Here is a 22,218-nt window from a genome sequence, read left to right on the forward strand (position 1 = left end):
TAATTTTTTGTACAGTAAATATAAAAAAAAATAACTACTATAGTTTTATATTATTAAATCTCCTAAGACATATGCATATATAAGGTGATGGTAGTTGGCGCAAGTAAAATTCTGAAAACAAAAATAAATTGGTTTTTATTTAATTTGATTTAATTTTTTAAAAAATCAAATTTATATCGGTTCATTTTATTTTATATTAAAAATATTAATTTAATTGAGATAAATAATTTTTTAATTATTTATTAAAATAATTTTTATTTTAATATAAAATCTAATACTAATAATTTTAAGTTGAGTTTAGATATTGTAATTTGTCTTTCTATTTCGCCCAATTCAGTTATTTTAATTCTTTAAATATTCAATTTGGATTGGTTCATTTGATTCGGTGGTGGAGCTAGTTTGATTTAATTTTATATCAAATCGACCGGATGATGACATCTAGTTGCAATTATATATGTTTAAAAAAAAAAAAAAAAGGGCAAAAGAACGGGAGAAAGTATGGTATGATACAACGACGCCTGTGCCTCCACCTGGGATGGTTGGTGTTGGCCTCTGACTCCTTCCCCACTTTTGGATGTTTACCTCTGATTTTCCAATCCCATAATAAAACCTTTGGCACTTGATCCCTTCTTCCAACTCTCTTTTGCCCTCTGACGCCACAGTCACCTTTCTATTGGCTGCTTCAACCCCCAAAAATAAAATAAATAAATCAAAGCACTTCATTGCATCATGTTTATAAATTCGCCAGATCATAAATTTTACTAAATTATAAATATTTTTAATTTTAATTTTATTCTTTAATATTATTTCCAGATCATTTACTAAAATGACATATTTAAAAAATAATTTAAATTACTTTAGACTATAGTCGAACTCAGTCCCAAATTACTTCTGTCTTTACTTGTATATATAAAGCACATAATATGATATTTTATATTTTAATATTATATAATTGATAGATATTTTAATTTTAAAAGAAAAATTAAAATATTTATTAATCTGACGCACGTATTAGTCTGACATGTAAATTATATGAGTGATCTATATTTTAGTATTATATAATTAATAAGAATTTAATTATTTAAAAATAAATAAATATATGAATCATTCAAGAGTTTATTATATAAAGAGACACATACTTGAAAATTGAGGGATATATATAGACCCGTCTCAAATTGGTTCCACCTACTTCACGTTATTGCTTGTTGAAGCAAAGAGCAAAGCTTTGTGTTTCATTTCCCTATCAGTGCTCTTGTTTAAGCATGTGGATCCTCTAATGTTAAGCCTTCCATCCTTAATGATTAGGTAATCTTTCTTCATTTAGTTTTATATAGAGACACCATTCATTTTATTTTAATATTACCTCACATGATTAATTGTTAAGATTTATAATTTAATTAATAAGTATCCATTGGATAATTATGTTCATAATATCGTAACTCTTTGTCAGAATTAGCTAAGCTCCTTCTTCTTTCCTTTTCCCTATTCTTTTTACTTATTTAATTAATGATATAGTTATATATAATATATATAACTATTCATTTTTACTTTGATATTGCCTCAAATCATTAATTAATTTGTTCAAATGATTAATTATTAAGATGCGTAATTTAATTAATAAGTATCTACAGAATAATTATGTTCATAATATCGTAACTCTATGTCAGAATTAGCTAAACTCCTTTTCTTTTTCTTTTTCTTTTTTGTACCTTTTTAATTAATGATAGTTAATGGATTATTTTATTGACTACGAAGGTGAAAAGCTTCTACATATCCGATCTAACGCACCCATTCTTGAAATTACTGAGTATATATACTCAGTGGAGGTAGAAAAATATTATTATTTTAAATTATTATTATTTTTAAAAATATAATAAATATTTAAAAAATTTATTAAGCGTTTTACTTAAACTCATTTTACATTATTATTCATAATCAAAATAATAAAAACAATAATGCAATGTTAGCATAAATAACTAGTCCATCTAAATTTTGATATACATCTAATCTTTTTGACTGATATGTAATAACTTCACTCATGTATCATAAATTAGCTTTACACAAAAAATAGTATATTTACTATCTTAATAATATTAATTTACATAGATATAATTAATAAATTAATTATTTTTTCAATTACAGAATAGCTTCAATCCTAAAAATATATTGATTATATTTTTATTAATTTATTAATCAATAATTTTAAAAGAAAGAAGAAGATCCTAAAGCATTAACAGTTTTATGAGGAAAGAGCCCTAAAATATTTGGTTTGACCCCAATATTTTCAATTATATTATTTACTGAAGTAATTATTATTTTATGTATCTAATATATTAGTAATCATATTTTTATATATACATTTAAAAGAAACTAAAAGTGCAGTTTCAATTTTTGAATTGAAAAAATATTCATAATTAAAATAATTATAATTTCGAGAATATAATGCGCTAGATAGATTATTGAAATAATTATATTATCTAAATAAATTTTTCTATATATATATAAATTATATCTCTCTAAACTTTTTTTTTTTGTTTTTCTCATAAATTTTTTAAATTATCTAGTATTAATTAGTTTTTATGAAACTTTTATATTAATTATTCTTGCATGTTTTAGGGGAAAATTTTTAGTGATTCTCTTATTAAGACTTATAAATAATTATAACTCAAATTTATTATGCAACTAAAATGAAAAATCATTATAAACTATTTTAAGAAAACTTATAATAAAAGTGTAAAAAAATAATTTTAAAATTAAACCACTCTCGTCACATTAGCAATAAAAGATTTTATACAATTTTAATGAAAGAAATTAATTTAATTTAATTTTCAACTAAAAAGTAAGAAACAAAAGAATGTGAAATTTATAGAGTTATTTTAAGTGAATAAAGTAAAAAATGTAAGGTAATTTAGAATTTTATTATTTATGAGATTAGTAATCCTATTTGAGATTATTTATTAAAGATATGGGGCTTGATAGTAAAAATGATCTCATGGGTTAGGTAAATCCTTAGAATTATTAAGCAAACCTTTATTATATGTATTAAATATAGTATTATTTATTAATGTTATAACTTAATTAAGCAATTTTATGAAGCGAAACTGGACGTAAAAGTGTTAATTGAAAGTTGTAATTTATGTGTCTGACTTATAATAGGTGGCAATTGCTCGTATATTAAATAATTATTTTATCCTAATAGTAATTATGAGATTTTGAAATATTAAAGATTTTATTAGGTTAAAAGGTTTATCTTCTTTTAAATTGTTATTACTCTTGAAATACGACATAAAATTAAAATGTTAAAAATCCTTTAATTCCAAAATTTCTTTAACTAATATATTTAAATTTATTATTACTTTCTATTTAGACCTTTATTTATGAAAAATCAACTTATAAAAACATCCGCCTAAATCATATATAAAGTGAAAAAAGTTTTAGATTATGTTAGTTTCAGAAAAATAGTAATAGCTCATATAATATACAAATAGAATATATATTATATATTTTTTTATATATATTTTTTATTTTGATATATATATATATTTTAATATATAAATTTAAATTTTTATGTAATTTTTTATTTTTATTATTTAATAAATTATATTAATAATACTAATTGTAGAAAATAACATTTCAAGTATTATTTAGTATTATCTTAGTTTATAAATTTAACTTTTAATTATATAATGATTTTGACTATAGAATATAATATCTTAATATTATACTAATTAATAATTAGTTTGAAATAATTTTTAGTTATAAAGAGATAATAATATCAACTATACTTATAGTATTAACTTATATAATATTAAGATTTATTAATGAATATTAATAACTTTTGAAATGTTAAATTTTTCTAAAAAATAGCTAAAAATATCTAATTTTATTATTATTTTAAGTCAATATAAATTATAAAATAATTTTTATTTTATTTATAAATTAAATTTTTATAATTAAAATAATAAAAATAGCTGTACAAACTAGGAGTAAACTAGTAAGTAGTTTTAAATTGAATAAATTAAAGAAAACAAAAAGGAAAAAGATAAGAAAGTGAGTGAGTGGGGCTATAGCCATTAAATGGTTCGTCAACTCACGGCATTGCTGAATAAGGAGTCCGCTTAGTCGAACAAATTGGAAAAGAATGTTATTTCCTCCAAATTAGAGGACCTTTTCTTTTCCTCTCTTGCAAAATCTGGAATTCTGAACACAAATATTCTAATAAAATAAAAGTACTAATAAAAAAATTAAGTTAAATATATAAATAAAATATTAATATTAAATGAGTATTCCGTATCCACCAATATAAAATTTAGATTCTGTCAGAATTTTATAATAAAAAAATCGAAAATGGCTTCAGATCATCCATATCCGTCGTATTGGAATTGGATACCAAATATATAGGAGGAGTTAGCATTCGTATTAGTGAATATGTTGTGCATTAGTATACTTGGCATTAAGGCAATTCTATTCTGACCCCACAATTTTCATTTGCTTTTGGTGAAAAACAATTGTTCTTTGCTTTGTCCCATGGATCTCCTCCGGAGGTTTCTTTTGAATAATTATATTTATTTTATTTTATTTTTTATTTTTTTAAGGGAGGGGCAGGTGAATTTACCTCTCCACATTTTAGCTAATGCTTATTTATGGAATAGCTAAAGAATATAATTATTTATTATTTCAAACTTTATGTTAAATTTGAACAAGAATAAATAATTATTTTTTATAATTCTAAAAAATTATTATTCTGTACTTTAAAGAATAATTTATTTTCTTGAATTTTTATCTTAATCATATTATTTTTAATTATCCACTATCTGCCACTACTACTATTATCACGGTTCATCTGTCACCTCCTCCCACCAAGACTATCACCACTATATACATTTAATATTTCACTGTAATTTATTTAGAAATAATTAATTTAAGCTGATGAATCAAAAGACCGAAAAAGAGTTATTTTATTTACACTTATTTTATTATTCAAAAATTACTAACTCTATTTTATACTTATTCCATTCCATGAATTCTTCTTTTTTTTTTTTTTTCATATGATAATCTAATGACTTAATAGTCTTTTTTCCATTACTTTCTAACTTCACTTATAAATTATTTTTAATTAAAACTTATTGAATACTTACTAATAATTATCAAATTTTAATTTATTTCAATTATTTAACTTTACCGAAAATTAATAGAGTAAAAATTTAAAAACTTGTCAATTTCTACGTATCCTAAAATTCATAAACTCTGAATCTCAAAAAATATTTTATTTCAATAGTTTTTAAGAAATTAAAATTGAAAAATGGAGCCGTGATAAAACAAAGGGGGTCCAACAGTCTTATTTATTTATTTATTGCCTCATGGTTTATTTAATTTCTAGGAAGTTTCCAGGACCAAGAATGTATTAGCTCATTGTCCATTTTTGGCTACTCACAATCATCCAAATCTTTTTCTGCTTATAAATTTCTCATGCATGTCTTCTTCCCTCCAAAATTGACTCGTCCGGTCCTACGTTTAACTTAGAAAAGCTTTAATTTTAAATTTAAAATTAATGTGACCAATAGCATTCGCTTATTAATTTAGGGTGCATAATTATAATATTTTATTTTCTTTTTAGTCTCACTAATATTAATAAATAAAGACTAGATCCTTTTCCTGCGAAGTCCGGAGACCTCAGTCCTTAATGTTATATCAATTGGTAAACACATTTCCTCACTCAGAGTCTATAAATTTTGAGTAGATAGAATAATATGAACATTTATTTCCTTGCAAAATATTCTAAATTGATTGATAATGTTATTTCGCCATTAAATAATAATGGTTTTGTTCGACATAGTCTTAGCTCTTGTGTTGTATATGCTCTAGTTATTTAATCTAGCGTTGAACAATTGTTGTAATTATTTTAATTTTATATAACAATATAGATAAATTAATTTTTTTTAATATTTTATAATTATTAGTGTAATAATATAAAAATATTTTATCAATTGATTTTTAGTACTATATAAATTAATGCTGCAAACTTAATTAATATTACTAGTTAAGAAAAATATTATTTTTGAAATTAGAGTTAGAATTATAGTCTAATTAAATATTTAATTTATTAGTTAATATAATAATTAAAAAGTTATTTTTAAGTCTAGAGTTATTTTTAATTAAAATTATAGTTTTTAATTATATATAAATATAAATTTTATGTATTAAAAATAAATATATATATTAAAATAAAAATTATATTAAACAAAATTTTCCTTTGATTGCGTGTTCTTTGGTTAGAGGCAGCTCAATTTGACATTATCTAACATTATAAAGTAAAGTATGTAGTGCCACAATGGCCAGAAATACAGTAAAGTGGATAAAAATTCCACACGAAAGACAAGTAGACCAGAAGACCTGTTCTCTATCTACTTGCTTAATCTTCTTTAATATTTTCCATGTCCAATTCTCTAGCTTATGTTCCATTAATCCCTTTCTAAATTCTCAAAGTAATATCCTTGTGCTTGCATTTTTTTTATTTTATTTTTTCTTCTTTAGCTTTCCTAATCAATATCATGTTTAAGGCAATGGCGCAACGGTTGCATGAAGTATTTATGCTTTTCTTCTTAGCAATCTTCTCCAAGGCAGCAGCTGGCCTTAACAAGCCTTATTCAAGGGCAAACTTGCCGCCAGTCGACGGACCTTTTGACTATTGCCTGAGCTGGAGGCTGGCTGTGGAGGCTAACAATGTGCGTGGGTGGCGGACTGTTCCTGCTCAGTGCTTGCGCTATATTGAAGCTTATATGATTGGAGGTCAGTATGACAGAGATCTTGACTTCATTGTAGAGCAGATATGGAGTTATGTTAGCGAGATTGTTCGCTCTGGTGATCCCATGGATGCTTGGATTCTTGATGTTGATGATACTTGCATCTCCAATGTTTTCTACTACAAGGGAAAGCGATATGGGTACGCACAAGTTCAAATTCTTTTCTTCCTTGCTTGCGCTATCACTCCTTAATTTGCATTAACTAAAATTATTCCAATTAATGATTTTTTAATCCAGAAATTTAGAATAATTTTTGAGCGCGTTGGACAGAATCATTACTCGTTTTATCACGACTGATAACCAATGTTTGAATTTTAAATCCTAGTTAAGCTAAAACATACGATTACCGTTCTATCTACACGCTTGATATCCAAATGTATGATTTTAGATAAATGAATAATTAATACCCCAAGGTAATCTAATGCAATGAGTAACTAGAAATTAGTGTAATTAATAAAATAAAAAATGATATGTAGAACTGTATAATTCTAATAATTTTGTGTGTTATGCAGGTGTGAGCCGTACGATCCAGCTGGTTTCAAGGCATGGGCATTGAAGGGAGGGTGTCCAGCCATTCCTTCTATGCTCCGATTGTTTAGGCACTTGGTCGACAGTGGGTTTAAGGTGTTCCTTGTCACTGGCAGAGACCAAGAAACTCTTGGCCAGGTGACTGCTGATAATTTGCATGATCAAGGATTTATTGGCTATGAACGACTCATTTTGAGGTAATTTTGTTATTCAATCCTCTAGAATTAATATTTTCATCACCGAATCTTATATAATATACTTTTGTATGTGAGAAAGATTTAATTGTGATGTCAAGAAGTGTTCTACGTTCGCTATTATGTTAGGAAAAATATAGAAAAGAAAATAAGATAGGAAAGAAAATTAAAGAGAAAAAAAATATTTTTTTAATTTTTGGATAAGAAGGAAAAATAAAATAAGAAAAGTTGGTATTTCAAATACAAATTTTTATTTGTATACAATTCTTTTTTTTATTTAATAAATTATTATAAAAATAAAATAATCTATTTTTCTCCTATATTCTCTCCATTTTAGAGAGAAAATAGTTTTGTGAGTTTACAAATTATTTTAAATTTTTTTATATAGACCTGGTGTATATACTATAACAAATTTGAGATTAACACATATATATAAATATTTTATATTTTAATATTAGACGATTGACACACACTTCATTATTTAAAACTAGTTAATATGAGTTACTTATTTATTGGTTTGATGTATAAATAGATATATAGATCAGGACTAGTAAAAGATTTTCCAATTATTCTATCTTTTTTATTTTTTTTTTCATTTTCAAACAAGTGAGAAGAAAATAACCTCTTATTTTCCTTTCCAACTCTTATTTTCCTCTTTCATTTTCTGTAACTATTAAAAGAGAATTATGAATTGTTTTCTTGCTTTATTCATTTTTATTTTTTTTAACCTTGGACAATATATTTTATTGTGTTGCCTCCACATATTTAGGATGTGTTTACATTGACATCGGAAAAGTGTTTTTCTAAGCTTAATTTCTATTTTATTTTATTTTTTATTTTTAAAATCTACTTTTGTAAAAGCCAAATCAATTGATATCTTTATCAAAATCAAATTTGAGGAAAACAAGTTTATATAAAATATATATACATAAATATAAATCTGTTTCTCTTACAATCAACAATAATCTCAAACATACCTTTAGAGACTACAGATACATTCATATTTCTAATTTAAATAAAATGAATGTCTTAAATATTTTAATTATAAGTCTATGCCAACCAGGTCAACGTACACATCAAAATATGTAGTTTCCTTTGCAGAATTTGAGGGACCAAATGCTCCCTTAGCCCAATCTAGAATCCAGGACTGTTTACTTGCTTAACCAAATTGCAGCAAGACTTCTTCTGTTGCAGTCAGTCTTTGGCTGGAATTATGAGTGTATATCAGCTAAGCCAACTCATGGACTATCTGAGTTAACTCAGTTTTAATTGCGTCTAGCACAAACTACTTAATATTGAGTTACATTGGAATTCAGTTGGAAAAGCTTAATATGATATTAGATATATCTACAATTTTAACTTAATCAACTATTTTTTCAAATTTAATTTTAAGATTATAAAATATTTCTTTTAAGTAATAGAGTCGATTTCGAGTTTAGCTTTAAATTTTTCAATTTAGTAGCTCTAGTGTGGCACTGTATCGTCTCTAGAGCTACATCCATGGTACTTAAAACATAATGTTTTATATTTCTCTCTTATTTGATAGGACTGCAGCAAACAAAGGACAAGGAGCGGTTGTATTCAAGTCTGCCATTAGAAAGCAACTGGTAGAAGAAGGCTACAGAATATGGGGGAATGTCGGGGACCAGTGGAGTGATTTACAAGGAGAATTCACAGGCAACAGAACTTTTAAGATTCCAAATCCAATGTACTTTGTCCCCTGAATTCTGTGGAATACTGCTTACTTGGTCTCTGAAAATGATCACAAGACTTGTAGCTGTGTTCTTGTTATGATAAACTTGTTCTTATTCAAATCAATAAAATCAAACATGTGAAGCAATAAACTGATTATTAACACAAGTTCATAATCAAGTATTCTGATATAAGTAAACTTTCTATGATTATTTTTCTGTTATGGCTATACATCTGAAGGTACCCTCCTAATTCCTGAACTCCTTACCTCACCTACTTGTAAACTAGATAATTAAACAACTTTTAACGAAACAATTGTATGATCGTGTAGTTAACTTAAAATAAGATATGGAATGAGAATCTTAAGAAATGGTGTATCCAAGGTTTAACTTTAAAAATTAGCTCATCGCCTGAATAGATTCATGGGGGAAAAGAAAATTTTGACAAACTGCTTTCTACATTTGAGAACTTCTCAGTCTACCTACGGTCAGTATCATTCTCCTGCTTTTCATCTTACAGTTCTGTTCTTGCAAAAATTGGTACATGGAAAGTATTTTGGTATCAGGGCAGCCTGATCTTCTCTTTTTAACATCACTTAAGAATTCAGGATCTGGAGCTCCCGACTCTTTGAATCTTGTTGTTGGACTTCCATTTCCGTCAATTTTCTACCTGAGATGCCGTGATTGATTCCCTGATAACTAAAACGATCAGCCCTGTGCTTTATATTAAGCTAAGCAAATAAAACCTTATATTTCTTCAGAAATGCAGATTCATACACTATGATTACTTGGAATACTAACTGTAATTAAGAAACTAAGTTAGGACACAGAGTGCCTCCTACTCCTACCATTTTTGCCTTCCGTACCGCGAGATTTGCGACCAGATTTTTGCCGCCTGCCTCCTGCTGGACTGCTGAAAATTCCTATCCTTCCAATCCCTTTAGATATTGAGGTAAAGAAAGTTTTTCCATTTCCTGATTTATCTATCATCCCTTGTTTCATGTACATCTGCTCTTTCTCCAGCTCGCTTAACCTCACTCTCATTCTTGATATCTCAAGCTTGAGTTCTCGATTTTCCCTCCGTAAAGAAGCATAGTTATCTCGAGGAGATATGGCTGCACTTGGTACGCCACTGCTTATTCTTTGTGACAGAAACCCATCTCCGGAGCTTCCAGATAAGGCATTCTTCAAACGGATTTGCTCAAAATAGAGCACTCGAACTGTCATTTGCACTGGAAGGCGATCATTCTGTGCGGCGTGGTTGCATGCATCTTGAGATAGCTTTTGGCAGTCAATGAACTTACACAACTTCTTGCAATCGTGCTCGGAAAGCATTGGGTGAGCCTACGCCAAAAAATAAAAAGACAGTAGGGTAAGTTCTAAATATTGAGATAGGCTAACTTATTTCTCAATTGATCAAGAAAATTATACCTTCAAGTATATGTCAATTGCTCTATAAAGCCCATCATCGATCACTCGAGCATAATCAGGCAGTATCTCAATCATAGCAATGAACTTCAGCAAACTCAAATACGGATCAGGTGCAATTTCTGCCAAATATGCATCAATAAGCCTTCCTACTTTCAGCAAAGAACCATGGCCAGGAGATCCAAGGCCTTCAGATTCATATCCACAATCTTCATTTTCTTCCTCTTCAACCCGCTGCAGGAAATTGACAAGTATCCGATGGACAGTATCAACATCAAATAATGAGTCCCCACTTCGAATAGATGGAATAAGAAGATCATCAAGCGAAACCATTTCCAAACGAAAAGCAATTCTTCTTTCAAGCTCAAGTCTACATGCAATGGTTGCGTCTAACATGATTCCCATCCTTAACATCCCAAAAAGAAAGCTCAGTGGAATGGAAGAGCTCTTTTCTGATGGCATAAGACTAACAAGAATTTCCAAAATAAGGCTCTGGTCATTTTCCCCCATGCTAGGACTTGGTTTCATCTTCGCTGGGTTCCAAATTTGGAACTTACCAATTCCCTTCAATGATGTCTGCGCATAATGCATCAAGGAGGCAACAATACTATCCGGTCGAACGCCTAATCTTCCCATTGCACAGATAACTCTTTGATAATAATCAATTTTTAGTATTGAAAGATCTTCAACCCACCACTCAATACAACCACTCTTGAGTTCTGCAGATTCATTATCACAATCTAGGCGGGACAAACCTGATACTAACTGCTCCTTGCAAGCATTGATCGCAATGGCTTCAATACATCTATTTGGAATTCCTACCTCCTCTGCTGTTGGAGGTAGCATCTCACAAGTAGACAGTACTTCCACTGATTTTTCAAGACTTTGAACAACAACGTCATTCAGATAAATCTCTGTACGTTCAATGAGATTTTCTTCTCTGTAATCTTCTGTCATTTCCAAGTATTCTGCAGCGCAGCGCAGATGGGCGACATTTGCAGTAGTGATCTCAAAGTTCATGCCGTAGCAAAATTTCATAGCAAGTTCAAATGTATGTGGTCCACCAGGTAAGTTGTGAAGCTCCAATTTTGAAATGTTCGAGTCTTTGGCATCTGCGACCATTTTCCGAATCTTTCCACTTCGCGAAACAAGGGGAAACTGAAGTGAAAAAGAAATATTTGATTTATTGAGCTGAGCTGATAAATCTTTTGTACAATAGAAAGATATATGTTCTGAAGCAAAAATTATATGATTTTCATAACAAATGTTTGAATTGAGAGAAGGGCATACCTTATGTAGCAGAAATGACTCCCCATCAACAACAATTGTAATGTCCCCAGCGACATCAGAAAAGATACTGCATGGAGAAAGCACATACATTACAAACACTTCCGAAACAAAAAGGCAGGCGTAACGAGTGTGCGAGAGAGAGAGAGGGAGAGTTCAAAAACATCCTTCACAAAAACCAAATCTTCAAGTATGAAATTACAGAATCCCTGAAACTTAATAACAAAGAATTCTTGCAGGAACAAAAATTTTGAGATCTGGGTTCTTTTCTTTGTAATAATTATGTCAATATGAGGTGATCATTATAAATTAATGCACTAATTAGCAAAGACTATAACACAACACTGAAACAAGCAACACAAAATGCAATAAATATAAGTAGGGAGAAGAAGAAGAAGAAGAAGAAGAAGAAGAAGAAGTCATTATAGGACAGTAAACGTACAGAATCTAATATATAAACAATAGTCAAATAAAATACTAAACAGACAAGGAGAACAATACCTAAAATAACATAATTAAAAGAAAAAAAACTCTAGAATAGCTAGTTAACAAGAAATATTCCACTTTAGAAGAATAGGTCCAACAACACAGGACAAACTGCAGATCTCTCCCTATAGATGTAAATAAATAAACTCTAGTCCAAATTAAAAACATTAAAACACATAGATCTTCATGTTATAACAAGCAAAGAACCGAGTATCAAAATAGCCAAATTAACTCTTCATCAACATATAATCACTAATATAGCGAAGCCAACACTGCACACAAATAATGTTGCACCAGGCATCATAATAACAAATGATCATACTGTAACCATCTTCTTATGTATATGTTTCGAGAGAGAAAGATGAGTAGACGTACCGAGTAGTGAAAGCATTGGAGAACTTAGGAGAGCGTTTAGAAGAAGAGAGTATGTTTTCAGAAACCATTTCTCTTCTTTTCTCTTTTGCACACACAGAAATAAAAATAATATATTATCAAAAAAAAGAAAGAAAGAAAAGGAACTAATAATCTGAAACAGTTGATATAGGAGAGACTATGAATAATATCAAATTAATTTACACAAGTAGCCTCTGCATTCTTGATGTTTTACTTACAGAACCAATGACCCAAAAAAAAAAAAATCTTCTTTCTTTCTTTCTTTCTTTCTTTCTCTTCTTTTTAAAGAACAAAGCTCTCTTTAGTCTCTCAAATCACTGCTGCTCCATCACTCTCCTTTGCTTTTTGTTTTTGTTCTTTGTACGTTACTTTATGATTTATAATTTATATATATAAATACGTTTGCACTTTAAAAAAATGTTATCTTCAATATGTGTTATTGTTTTGAGAGCTATAAAGAAAGAGATTACTGTGTTTATACAGTTTACAGATCATATTCATGGTTTCTGAACAGGATAATACGAATTTGACGTTACAGAGACGGCCACTGCTTTTATTTTTGTAATTTTGTAATTATGTTGTTGGATAATATTGTATATTGTGTGCTACAATTTTCTTTTAATGCTATTATTATGCACCTTATTTATTTGGTATTATATGTGACAAATAATTTTCTAATTTATCAGAAAAATAATTGATGCTCTGTTTAATTGCTTAAACAGATCAAAGTTGATTTTGGGTATTCCAAGTAGATTGCAGAAAATGTTATTTTGTTTTTTCTCAAATATCTATTTGATAATAAAGTGAATTAGATGAAACGGTAACTGTCGTGTTGAATTGATAGTTATATTTTATTATATAAATGAGGTGAGACCAGACTTAGCCAACTGGGCTCAGTACAATACATTGATCAAAACAATAATAATATTTATTATTTATTTCATGAAAAATGAGAAATAAGAAGTTTGAAGTGGCAGTGGCAGTGGCAGTTCCGTAAATGGGAAGAAATAAAAGACCATGAAAGATTCATGGAAAAAAAGAAGGCGAGTAAAGGAAAAAAGAAAGAAAGGAAGAAGAAGAAGGTAGCTAGCAAGGATGGCGAGTGAAGGCGTGGGACTGAATGGACAGTTGTGGCACGGAACTCAATAAAGGGCGCAATTATTAGAGACGAGCAGTAGAAGCGGCACTGCTGCTGCTGCTACGACTACATTCTTTTAGTATTATTATTATTATTATTAACATTTCCTTTTCCTTTCTTTCTTTGTTTTTTTATCACTCCAAATTCCTAAAGAAACAAATAAGAGAGAATCCCAATATATTCCCTTCTTGGTATGCTTTGTTGACCCATAATATCATATCATTCACTTCCCTGCCCTTTCTTCCCCACAGCACAACCTCCAGGGTTTCCCGCTAACTGTCTACTAAGTGGCAACTGTTCGACCAACCACCAGTTGTGTAATGGATGCTAATGCCAGCTCCGCTCTCCGACAATCCAGAGCTTGCAAACTTATACTTGCAATATTTCTATTTCAATTTCAATTTCAATTTAGTAGAATTACTTTTAAATGATCGCCGCCTTCTTATGTATCTTTTTACTATTGAATAGCTAATAACTATCGAAGAAATGACAAAATTCAATTTGTTCCTCCGGAGAATCGGTCCTCACTTAATCATCATGCATATATCCTTGTGATCATATCACCGGTATTCGAAAAAAGGAATAAGTTCGGATTTCGAGATTCACATGTTTTTTTAAAAAGAAATTAATAATATTTTTAAAAGAATATGAATTTTCATTTTAAAATTACTTCTTTACTATTCGATTTAACAAGTGTACATATATATTTATATTTATATAATATTTGCTTTTAGACATTTCTATTTATATATAAACTCCTTTATCCTATTACCACTCTTATTTCATAAATAATTCAAGAAATCAAATTCAATTAATCATATCATTTTCCAATTGATAATCAAATTTTATCTAATGCATTTAGTTAGAATAATAATAAGAAAAAATAGTCAAGAAATAGCAAAACATTGCAAGGATTGCCAACCTCCTATGATGTGTATTATGCTGTGCGCAGTTGTCGAATTTAGTACCGAAAACGAAATTAACAAGCTATTCACCCGCAGTTTCTACTCTCCTATCTTTTTGTTTTTTCCGAGAAAACTTTCTGGCAACCTTTTATTAAAATTTATATATTTTTATAATGTTAATTAAAATTTATAAAATTTAGTTATAAATTTAGAACTTTTATATTTTTATAATATTTGATTACAATTTATAAAATTTATTTATAAATCTAAAATTTATATGCTTTAAATTGAGTGAAAATTAATTCAATATCTATATCAAATTAATTATAACTAAACTAAATTCTAACAAAATAGATAGAATTTTTAAATAAAGGTAGGTTAATACATTTTATAATACTAAGAATATCTCTTTCAACTTTATCATTTTTTTATTTATATCTTTTTTTAAATGAAATAAATTTGTTTATAAATTTCAACTAATTAATAACACTTCCTCATCATCAACTGATAAAGAAAACGTAAAATATATTATATGAAAATAGGAAGAATGTGAAATGAGTTTTAAAATTCCTTAATCAAATATTGGTATAATAAAAAATACAAGCTTAGCTATTTTTTAATAGTATATTTCCTTTTTTCTTTTCAAGAGAAACCGAATCTATATATAAATAAGTGAATGACACATACATGTGAGTATATTATATTTTAGCATTGAATGATTGACACGTACTACATTAATTAAAATTAATGGATATGTATCAATCATTTATCGGTTTGATGCCTAAATAATGATATATACTAAAATTAAATAAGAATTTTCAAATAAAAAATTATAAATTTTTTATTTATAAAAAATATTTTTAATATTTTCTTTTATTATATAATCTTTTCTTATTCAAAGAGAAAAATTAATATTCTGAATTTTTGAATTTATAAATATAAAAAATATAATTGTATAAAAACTAACTAAATGTGAGTCATTTAATATACTAGTTACTGGCAATTATTTTCCATAATTTTCAGTCATCTTTTCGGTGATATATGTCTTCAGTTGGTCGTCAATTTTTATTTTTTCAATATTGCTATTTTTCTATATTTTTTAATTCTTAAATATTTCACTTTCGATTAAATTTTTAATAAATTTTATGTATTTTACTGATCTTCTCATGAAAAAATAAAAACAGAAAATAATTTCTGTGGAAGAAAAAAATATTTTCTTTAGGAAACATCCTTTTAAAGAGCATTTTGTATGTTAAATACTGTTCCTAAGGGAACATGGGCAATTACAAGAGTGTTGAGGGGCAGAAATGAAAAATACGATAAAAATGAAGTGTGCAAGTTGAAGATGGGCGTCTCTGTCTGTGTCAAATGCTCATTCATGACTTGAGCGAGCGAGCATAGCACACGATATTTACAATATCCACACCAACAACAGCTTGCAGCATATTTTGAAGAGTATCGCCAACCAGAAATATGCAAACGCAAAACGTCGTCGCTCGTCCTTCTGTGTAAGAAACAATTCTTCATTTCCATCTCTTAATCTGTTGTCGTTTTAACATAATCTGGTTTGACGCTTTGGGGAACTGAGCTCGCGTAATTAGATTGTGAAAATTAGGGTTTTGAACTCTACTTTTAAGCTGTTAGCGAAAATTAGAGCTGGAATTTGGAAGAGATTGGCTTTAGCTGCTACTGTTTATGCTATTTGGAGGGAAAGGAACATACTTATGTTCCAGCAGCAGCAGTTGACTGAAAATCGAATTCTCAATGTCATTTTTTTTTCTTCTGTTAGGAAATCATATGATTAAATCTTGTAAATACAATAGGGTTTTGTGCAGTTGGCGAGGCTTAAGATGATATAGGCCTCGTCTGTGGTGAGGCTAATATACTGTTTTGTGTTTTTCGGAATCAATAAAAATTTCTTTTGGTTTTCTTGACTGGAAAAAAATAAAAAAATGGAAGAGTTTGTTGTTTGCTAGTTTTGTTTTACGTTTATTAATATTGTGACTAATATTGCAGGTTACCTAATTTTTCACTTGACTGCCGCTGCAAAGCTTTTAAACAGTTAAATAATGTAAATTTTGGGCTTCCAAGAGGTATGGATATTAATTTAAGTTTTGGCACTCTTTTATGCTTCTGGTCATTATAAACAATTAACCTCTTCTTCTTCTTTTTTTCAATATTTTAATTGAAAAGTTTTAAGTAAATAGGTAATGGCTTTGAGATTGTGAACATGGGTGCACTTTATGGAATTGCGTCCTTAGATATACATTCCAAATGATTGTTTTACATGTAACTGGTTCATGTTTAGGTTAATGGTTTATTTAGGTTATATTGTGTTTCTTTTGGCAATGAAAGGGAATATAATCTAGGATTCCATTTGCTTATAAACAAAAAAAAAAATTGAATAATTTGAGTATTTGTGGAATTGCCAGCTTATTTATTTCAAGAATAAAATTGGAATAGGACTTTTGTGTTTTATATGTCCTTCCATTTCATTGTCAAATTGAGTCATACATGATCTTATGATTTTTGTGTAGGATTTAGGAAACAGTTTATGTTTGGGTGAATTGGCGTGGGTCTTTTCCTTGGACTCCTAATTACAATGTTTCATTCATTCGTTGTATACTGTAATGTAAACTAAGCCATGTCTATGAAACCGAAGTCCATATTCATGAAGTTACATAATTAAGATATAGAGATTACATAAATTAAACTATTGCTCTTTGCAGCAAGAAGAAAAGTCAAGGTTTCTCAACTCAAGGCTAGCTTTTGGGACTCCATCAGATCTGGGTAATATGCAACTCTTTGCATAGCTGCAGATAGAAATCACGTATTGATGTTGGAAATTATACTGCTGTGTTTGTCAATTTTTAAGATTAGAGTATCTAATTCAATTTGTTTCGATGGGCAAAATATTACGAGGCATAGTCATTATTTTGTGGGAATAACGTGACTTCATATGCTTGTAGGGGTCTACTCATTTGCCTTAAGTCCTGCCTTTTGAGGAAGAGGCTGCTAAGGAAGGCTCCATTTATGTGTTTAAAGTGCTTTAACTTTTAGTCAGTCAGATATTTTATTTTTGGTGGAGTTTATATCACTGCCCTAGATGGTTAGATAATGAATAAACGAGTATCTGCCCTAGATGGTTAGAGATCCTTACTACTTAGCTTTACTGCCCAATTTGCCAAGATGCTCTCACGATTTCAGATTGTGATACATCCTACATCACTTAAGGGGTTTTATCATAATGTTGAGTAGCTATGTGTTTCTACTTTCTATACATTATTGCTGGTAAAATTTCGTTATTATATGACATAATGACTATTTTTTTACTATAATTGTGGTCCTAGAACTGACCAAAATACCCTGATCGGGCAAGTATTTCCGCTCGGGACTGAAAACTCTTGGCATAATCAAAACTCAATTGATACTGAAGGGATTTTTAAGATGTTACTTTCCCAAAGGACTGGCTCAACTGGCCTTCCCAACATGACTTGGCCAACATGTTAGCATAAACACCCTGGCCGTGCCCCTACCTAAGTTATAATGTCTAGCCTTAGCCTGGCCAGCAATGATAAGGTCCACAACTTAATAAATCTTAGGAAGTAAACACTAGTAGTCCAGTTAATCTAATATTATGAAAGGAATTTTTAAGATCTTTTATTTGTTGCACTAGCAAATAACTTTGGTATACTGTACTGATACCTTGCAACTTTAGTTAATATTCTATCAACTGGTGGACACTAAAGAAGGTAATAGATTCTATAGGCAAGCTATCTTCCTGATCACTATAACAGAAAGAGTTTTCACATTTGCACTACTACAGGTTCACAAAGGAGAACTCCACACAAGTCATTGAGCCACCATCCACTTTAGAAGAAGAGGAAGAACCCTTGCCTGAAGAGTTTGTTCTCATGGAAAACGCTGAGCCAGATGGAGCAATTGAACAGATAATTTTCTCTTCAGGTGGAGATGTTGATGTATATGATCTCCAAGCTCTATGTGATAAGGTAACTTTTGTAGTATGAATACAAATTGTGTCATGACCTTATTACAGCAATTTAAAGCACCAATGAAAATTGAAGAATAAATGTAAGATTTATTCAACTGTTTCCTTATATGGATGGGTCAAACAGCAAGAAATCCAATATGAGCATATCAAAGATTCTTCTTTGAATTTAGTTTCACTCTCCTAAAATTATAAAGAATCCAGTTGTAGTACATCATTTAAACAAAAGGAAATTCTGAAAAAACATGTTTGGTACATCTGAGTGGTTCACCTGTTGCTATAACTGCATAAATCTAATACTGTATTCTTTATCTCTGTATTCAAGGCTGGTACTATATGTTTTAATTTATTAATTATGGTTTGCACATTGTGAAATTTAGATAACTCAAAATTAAAACTGAAACTCTCTAAACGACTAACAGGTAGGCTGGCCAAGAAGACCATTGTCAAAATTAGCAGCGGCTTTGAAAAACAGCTACATGGTAGTCACACTGCATTCCATGAGAAAATCACCTGACTCAGGTACCTATAGATGTAGCTGTTTGAGGGTCCACTCATGTTATAATAATTAAGCTTGATCAGCTAAAATATTGCTTGTTTGTACATCTAAAACTAGTTCATGAACATCTTAGTGTACTTGGAGAAGTTATTTGACAGAGGGGGATGGCCAAAAGAAGTTAATCGGAATGGCTCGTGCTACATCTGATCATGCTTTTAATGCTACAATTTGGGATGTTCTCGTTGATCCTGCCTATCAGGTACTTATTAAGTTACTTGATTATGAATAAACATGCTGCACCAGAGTATTAAAGAGGTTATATGTCGTTAATAACGGCACCAAGGCATGGTAGTTATGTACATACAGATAGATGAACATGTGCAGTATCCATATGGCTCTGCTAGATGTCACGGCACAAAGTGGTAGTTGAATTTTGTGGTGATGCAAGAAAGTTTGGTAAAAAAGTGGGGTGAGCACTGTGCCTAAACAAATGTTGTTTGGCCACACGGGGGTGTCTAGTAAGGACAGGAGTTGGCAGGGCCTAATAAATAAAGGGGAACTTGAAATTTGACTCCCCTAGAAAGATTTATTTTTTAGTTCTTCCTCTGCCTTTTTCTCATTTGGTATGGTTCAAGTCTATATAGAAATTACGTCCAATGCCTGGAAGCAATGCATTCCATGATTTAGAATCACATGCTCTTTGAGTAAAAGCACCACTGATGTGTTATACCTGAATATATTTATTACTTTTGCTTTTGTGATGATTTCATCATTTATCACTCTTGATTGTAGCAGACTTTATTTCTGCATTCTAACACTGTTTTCCCATTTAGGGCCAAGGCCTTGGTAAGGCTCTTATTGAAAAGCTTATTAGGGCTCTTCTACAAAGGGACATTGGCAATATAACACTTTTTGCCGATAGTCAAGGTATACTCATATCTAGTAATGATGTGCTTGTTCATTATAGTGGGTCAGGATCTGATGTAGGCCATGTTTTCTGGTAATGTCGCATATTCCAGTATGCATATTGCTAGATAGAAGCTTGGTGCTTTGCTGTGTATGTGGGATGCAAATGAGGATACTAACCTGCTTAATTAACTGCTAAATAACATTTATAAGGAGGGTCAAAGTGGATGACAAACCTGTCCTTATTTACTCTTAGACTCTTATCACTTGGCAGATCTTGCTAGACATTGGGCCTAAAGTTCTTAGGCATCAGTCCTGGTCCATTGATCAGGTCCTGCCCACACAACGATACATATGACAATAATATCTGTGCACCAAGGGCACCCTTTTATTCACATGACATGCTGGGTTGCGCCCTATTTGAGTGCAGATCCCAAGAGTGATCAATCAGACGATTAGGCCGCATGCCACATTTTATTAAGCTGGGCCAAGCTAGTTTCCAGGCCCATGAATAGGTGTATTCCTACTGATTACTGAATGCCATTATTATTCATTATTGTTGCACTGCCTAATTGTGTCCTTTCAGATTTTGGTCCTATAATATGAACCATACTGACCTCTAAAGGATAACTATCTATACAAGGGTTAAAAATATGATTGTTTAACTTTCAACTTGTTCTTTTGTATTGTGTGTGCAGTTGTGGATTTCTATAGGAATTTGGGCTTCGAACCCGACCCAGAGGGCATTAAGGGTATGTTTTGGTATCCAAAGTACTAGTTGACTCTTCAATGATGTCAGGTTTATTTATGCTTCAATTAAATTGATTCATCTTGTAAGTTCAAATGCGAATTTGAGGATCTGTTATGGAGGTGTCCTCCTTGTATATCATGACTGGTTGTAATATAGGGTGGTGAAGTTCCTAAAACGGGGAACATTGGTTTATTCCTACCTGTACTGTATTAGCTTGATCTATATCATGTAAGATAGTAGAAACTAATTGTCCAACAAATAGCTATACTCTGTTAAATTTCTAAACTTTCCTTGCTTATTCGCTTTAGATAAACAGTAGGTTCTTTCAATTCTTTTTCTTTATTGTCGATAGGAATCTATTTTTTATGGGATTGGGATTGTATTATTTAGTCAAGTTAACTTTCATGATCTGGTTAATTTTCTCTGGAAATTTACATCAATGAATAACCGTTTTTTCTGTTCTATGTTTTTCTTATGACTTCTATTTCTGCTTTAACTGGTGAAGCCAATCTGCGCTAATCTGGCATGAAGTTTAATTTCCGGGGCTAACTGAAATCGAAAATATAGCTACTTGTTTAAAAACTGGAGCAATTTGCTCGGGGAGTGGTAGGGAATGAGGAACACTGGAACATAAATGTTTCAAAAATTTGTTGGCACAATACCTGAATTTGAGGCAAGAATGATGCAGTAGTTTTCTATTTTGCTTCATTTGCTGTCTCTCTCGCGTCTTCAGGAAAGCATTAAAAATTCACCAAATATCAAAAAGGTGCATCTTGATTTGCATCTAAGTTCTATAAATACAAATTAAAAATTATGTGGGATTATGACTTTTCGCAAGTGTAGAGGGACCATTCTGTAGCTCTAGAGGAATTGCCCCTTAGAAAAAGAAAAAGGAAAGACTCTAACCTTTTGTCATCGTAGGAACACAACATATCCTTCTCTTATCATACAAGCAAATCAACGGCGGACCGCTCTTAGGCTTAGTGGTCAGCTGTCTGTCACGCCTCATTTGAGTTCAACAAGCTGCTGGGTGGCTCAAAAGTACCAAGTGTTACTGTTAGTCGCACATGGACCTGTTATCAGCAGTGAACACTTTCTTATTTAATTGGGCTTATCTGGAGGTTACTCTGAAATTTTGTACTCTGCGATTGTAAGTTTTCAAATAATAACTTGTCAAATTGTCATTAAATTCAAATTATT

The 22,218-nt window shown here is 30.0% G+C and overlaps 3 protein-coding genes across 6 annotated transcripts; 2 read left to right on the top strand and 1 right to left on the bottom strand.

The window, feature by feature from the left end:
* The first annotated feature begins 1,219 nt into the window (after positions 1 to 1,219).
* On the top strand, positions 1,220 to 9,435 carry LOC8271696 (acid phosphatase 1). 2 transcript variants are annotated; one of them, XM_048370095.1, is made up of 4 exons: positions 1,220 to 1,305; positions 6,561 to 6,943; positions 7,316 to 7,528; positions 9,072 to 9,435. In XM_048370095.1, exons 2-4 carry the CDS (start codon positions 6,564 to 6,566, stop codon positions 9,247 to 9,249), a joined length of 771 nt encoding a protein of 256 aa, XP_048226052.1. In that variant the 5' UTR covers positions 1,220 to 1,305; positions 6,561 to 6,563; the 3' UTR covers positions 9,250 to 9,435. The 2 variants fall into 2 exon arrangements, with proteins under 2 accessions (XP_048226052.1, XP_002531803.1); XM_002531757.4 differs by lacking the exon at positions 1,220 to 1,305 and having other exon boundaries at positions 6,336 to 6,943.
* Positions 9,436 to 9,571: 136 nt separating this feature from the next.
* On the bottom strand, positions 9,572 to 13,365 carry LOC8267970 (BTB/POZ domain-containing protein At3g08570-like). 3 transcript variants are annotated; one of them, XM_048370094.1, is made up of 5 exons: positions 12,793 to 13,365; positions 11,935 to 12,001; positions 10,648 to 11,802; positions 10,083 to 10,560; positions 9,572 to 9,908 (listed from the first exon to the last, which is right to left on the bottom strand). In XM_048370094.1, exons 1-5 carry the CDS (start codon positions 12,858 to 12,860, stop codon positions 9,883 to 9,885), a joined length of 1,794 nt encoding a protein of 597 aa, XP_048226051.1. In that variant the 5' UTR covers positions 12,861 to 13,365; the 3' UTR covers positions 9,572 to 9,882. The 3 variants fall into 3 exon arrangements, with proteins under 3 accessions (XP_048226051.1, XP_015582488.2, XP_048226050.1); XM_015727002.3 differs by having other exon boundaries at positions 10,065 to 10,560; positions 12,793 to 13,364; XM_048370093.1 differs by having other exon boundaries at positions 9,572 to 10,560.
* A 2,785-nt stretch (positions 13,366 to 16,150) lies between these two features.
* Positions 16,151 to 21,303, top strand: LOC8271695 (histone acetyltransferase TAP1). The gene is made up of 8 exons (XM_015727001.3): positions 16,151 to 16,361; positions 16,870 to 16,946; positions 17,583 to 17,643; positions 18,680 to 18,863; positions 19,285 to 19,384; positions 19,520 to 19,620; positions 20,195 to 20,288; positions 20,966 to 21,303. Exons 1-8 carry the CDS (start codon positions 16,327 to 16,329, stop codon positions 21,043 to 21,045), a joined length of 732 nt encoding a protein of 243 aa, XP_015582487.1. The 5' UTR covers positions 16,151 to 16,326; the 3' UTR covers positions 21,046 to 21,303.
* The last annotated feature ends 915 nt before the right edge of the window (positions 21,304 to 22,218 follow it).

Source organism: Ricinus communis, chromosome 10 (assembly GCF_019578655.1).
Source record: "Ricinus communis isolate WT05 ecotype wild-type chromosome 10, ASM1957865v1, whole genome shotgun sequence".
NCBI lineage: Eukaryota > Viridiplantae > Streptophyta > Magnoliopsida > Malpighiales > Euphorbiaceae > Ricinus > Ricinus communis.